The sequence below is a fragment of the Myotis davidii genome, unplaced genomic scaffold (genome assembly GCF_000327345.1).
Source record: "Myotis davidii unplaced genomic scaffold, ASM32734v1 scaffold3058, whole genome shotgun sequence".
Lineage (NCBI taxonomy): Eukaryota > Metazoa > Chordata > Mammalia > Chiroptera > Vespertilionidae > Myotis > Myotis davidii.
This window is the reverse complement of record NW_006289564.1, coordinates 70926-74496: the sequence shown is the minus strand read 5'-3', so window position 1 is coordinate 74496 and position 3571 is coordinate 70926. Positions and strand designations below refer to the sequence as shown.

The window sequence follows — 3571 nt, the reverse complement described above, 5'->3', positions numbered from 1 at the left end:
AGCATGGATGGAGTGTTTGTGTGAACTAATATAAATTCAAAGTAAACATCATTACATAAAAGGGTACGGTCTTTTTTTTCAATAGTTTTATTCATTTCAAATGGGCCGGATCCGGCCTGTGGGCCGTAGTTTGCCCACGGCTGGCCTAGATTGACATCCTGGCCCTGGCCCTTCCTTGTCATTTGACCCTGTGTATGAACTTAATTTTCCCGAATCTCACTTTTCTCATCAGCAAAGTGAGAACAAGGCTTCTTTTCCTTTCTGCCCCACTGGGCTGTTATGTAGATCTAATAAAAACCGTAGGAAAATGCTTTGAAGAATTGGTAACTATTCTAAAAATACACTGAAGTAGCCTTGAATTTTGAATGGTGTGTGTGTGTGTGTGTGCATGTGTGTGTGTGTGTGTGTGTGTGTGTGTGAGAGAGAGAGAGAGAGAGTGTTATGGGGATACAAGTAGAGATAGACTGGCTTGAAGGACTTAGATTTATTATTTTGTTATAATTTTAATGCTTTCTCTTCACTTTAGAGATTGGTTATCAGTCAATAATTATGGCTAAATTTTTAGTGTTTACTTTGATACTTTTTGGGAAACCCACCAATAAGTTATCTTTAGTCTACCACATACTTCCTGAACAAAAAAGGGATTAGTTCAGCTATGAGTGATGTCTATCTAAGACATGGAAAACTTGGCTTAGTTTCCTAGATATGTATAGTGTTATCAAGTTTATCTAAATATCTAATCTAAATTCTCTGTGCTCTCAGTTAAGGCCATGATGTCTGGTTCTCTCCTCCTCAGTTGATCTGTTAATAGCATCCTCTGGCTCATTTCATCCTTTTATGTTTCTGTGGACAGTTATGACCCCAAATGCCTTCACTTTCTTTCTTTATTTCTGGGCCAGCTTTCTTTTTCTTGACTCAAAGGACATCATTTGGAATATTTATCACTTTTAGTTGGTCTCCTATGAAATCAGAAAGACATTTTATCCACTCATTTAAATTCAGGATCACTGTCTTTGCTCTATGAACCAAGGAAAAGGGCTCTTGTCCAAGCGGCCTTGCCATTCTCCTGTCACTGCATGTACCCATTCAGCTGACCTAAAATAACACAAGGTGAGCAGGAAAGGAGCAGCATTTTTCTGGGATGAAGTGGCTCTTACCACAAAGACTTCACAGCAGATGCAAAGGCCACTGTTCTTGGTGAAGGCGTGAGTTATGTCTAAGAGAGCGGGTCTTGTCATGGGTCCCCCCGTTAGGACAATGCACTGGGGCCTGGAAGTAGAGAAAAAGATGCGAGAACTGACCGGTGCAAGAAGCCTATGAGCTCAGAACCACCCCGGTGGAAATGGCAGGTGCAGAAGGCTTGGCAAAATGGAACCAACTCTCCCCTATGTATTTCTTGGATTTCTCACCAGAAGTCTTGAGTCATCCTGCCTGCCCATCTTGCCCTCTCTATATTCTTAGTTAGTGAGCGCTAAAATGTAAAGTAAGGAAAGGTGGTCTTGGATTCCCCTTATCTTCTTTCCTCTGGACACTATCCTATTCCAAATCCCAACACAGCCTGTCCTTTCCCACCCAGTACTTTCCTTCATTCTCCTTGCAGAACTTAGGCTTCCAGGTTCCATTCAAAATAAGATATACCTAATAAAGAGCTTAAAGTGTTACTTCTAAGAGAATTCAGTAAGCCACGCAGCATTAAGTTGAATGGAGACATCGGGGACATCGCTGTAAAATCACCTCACTTAGGTCACCTCTGTGTCCCCATGCACGGAAGGTGGCCCTCGGCACTATGAGGGTTTCTAGTTGGGGGTGGGCGTAGCTTGGAGTGGAAGAGAAGCAGCAGTTGTTTACAGAAGGTGCTGTCATGGAAACGTGGTAGTTTGTATGACTGCCTAGTCTTAGATTGTACCCATAGCATGTGACTACTCTAGTGCATTTGTCCCCCATAAAGAAAGGCCACTTCTAATGTGGAACACCACCAAGATACTTGAGAAGCCAATTTTACCTGAAATTTTTCACATGGTCTTCCACTGTGGTTAATTCCAGAGCGTTGTCCAAAGCACTGACATAGGAAAGAGCCTGTGTGGAGGAGCCCCAGTTCACATCTGCGGACGAAAGAGGAATATGGCACAAAAAGTACTCACCTTCCCTCTGTCTATGAAGAATAATTTTTATAAGCGATTCCCTCTTACGATTTTCCCTGGCTGTGTCAGCAGTGCCGAGAGCACAAATTAGAGAACGTTGTTAGAGAACATTAGAAAGAGCATTGTTCTTTTCTGAGTATTTCGTGACTTCTTCAAAGTAAGACCTCTCTTTCCAGCTAAAGATCAGATCTGAAAGCTTACACCCTCGAAATTGTGCTGTGTGGTGAGCTGGGTGATAACCACACTGCAGACAATAGACTTGGGAAAATGACTGGCCTCTGAATAAACTCAAGGGTCCTTCACAAGTTCTTAAGCTGAATAAAAAGCGGCATTTGTATACACAGGTAGCGTGTAGCAATCTTTATATTTGAAATCGTAAAACTAAATAGCTCAGTAACTCTTACTTCTGGGTGTCCATGAAGAGGGTCAACCATTATTAAGATTTTAGTTTGATCTTTTAGGACCTAATCTTCATAATAATGGAGGTAAACACTACCATACTTTGCTTTTTTCTTGAACAAATTAACTATTAGATGGATTCTCTAATTTTTATAAGAGAAAGTCCCTGATGGGATGTACAGGTTCACTCCAGATGGCAGGCAGAGCCATCTCCCCAGTCTTGCTTTGAAGAGTCACGGAAATGGTGGGGGATTGTTATCTCCTGATAAAGAAGATTAAAATTGATTAAGTGTTCACTATGCACCAGGCTTTAACACACCTTAAGTTAATTTATATTTATAAAAACCCTACTAGTCAATTGAATATGTGTAAAAAATGAACTTTGAAGCATATCTCACATTACGTACAAACATTAACTAAAAATGGATAACAAACATAAATTCAAAATTTAAAGCATTAAAATTTCTTGAAAAAGTTTGTGACAATGGATTAGGGAAGAACATCTTGGTTAGAAGCAAAAAACTAAACCATAAAAGAAAAAAATGATAAATTAAACTTTATAAAAATTAAAACTGCTCTTCAAAACAAACTACAAGAAAAATAAAAAATACAAGTCATAAACCTACAGGTAATATTTGCAAAACATATACTGTAAAAGATTTGCACCCAGAATTTATAAAGAACTTTTACAACTGAATAATAAGAAAACAGTTCCAAAAATGGGCAAAGGAATTAAAGAGACACTAAACTAAAGAAGATATATGAGTGGCAAATAAGGAGGTGTTCAACATTATTAGTCATTGGGAAAAATGCAAGCCAAGCCACAGTGAGATAGTACTTCACATCTATTAGAATGTTATTATTTTTTTAAATCAACTGACAATACTAAGTGCTGACAAGGATGTGGCGCAAGTAGTATATTCATTCATTGCTGGTAGGAATGGAAAATGATACTACTACTGCGGAAAACACTTTGGCAGTTTCTTATAAAGTTACATCTACAGTTATTATATAATCAGAAATCTCACCCT

At 39.0% G+C, this 3571-nt stretch overlaps 1 protein-coding gene across 3 annotated transcripts in view; it reads right to left on the bottom strand.

The window, feature by feature from the left end:
- The window catches only part of SLC12A1 (solute carrier family 12 (sodium/potassium/chloride transporter), member 1), an 88335-nt gene that overhangs the window by 39453 nt on the left and 45311 nt on the right, over positions 1–3571 (bottom strand). For all 3 annotated transcript variants that reach the window (XM_006762017.2, XM_006762016.2, XM_006762018.2), the window contains exons 16-17: positions 2003–2102; positions 1158–1269 (exon numbers count right to left, since the gene is read on the bottom strand). In XM_006762017.2, coding sequence (XP_006762080.1) covers positions 1158–1269; positions 2003–2102 — 212 coding nt within the window. The remainder of the gene's footprint in view (positions 1–1157; positions 1270–2002; positions 2103–3571) is intronic.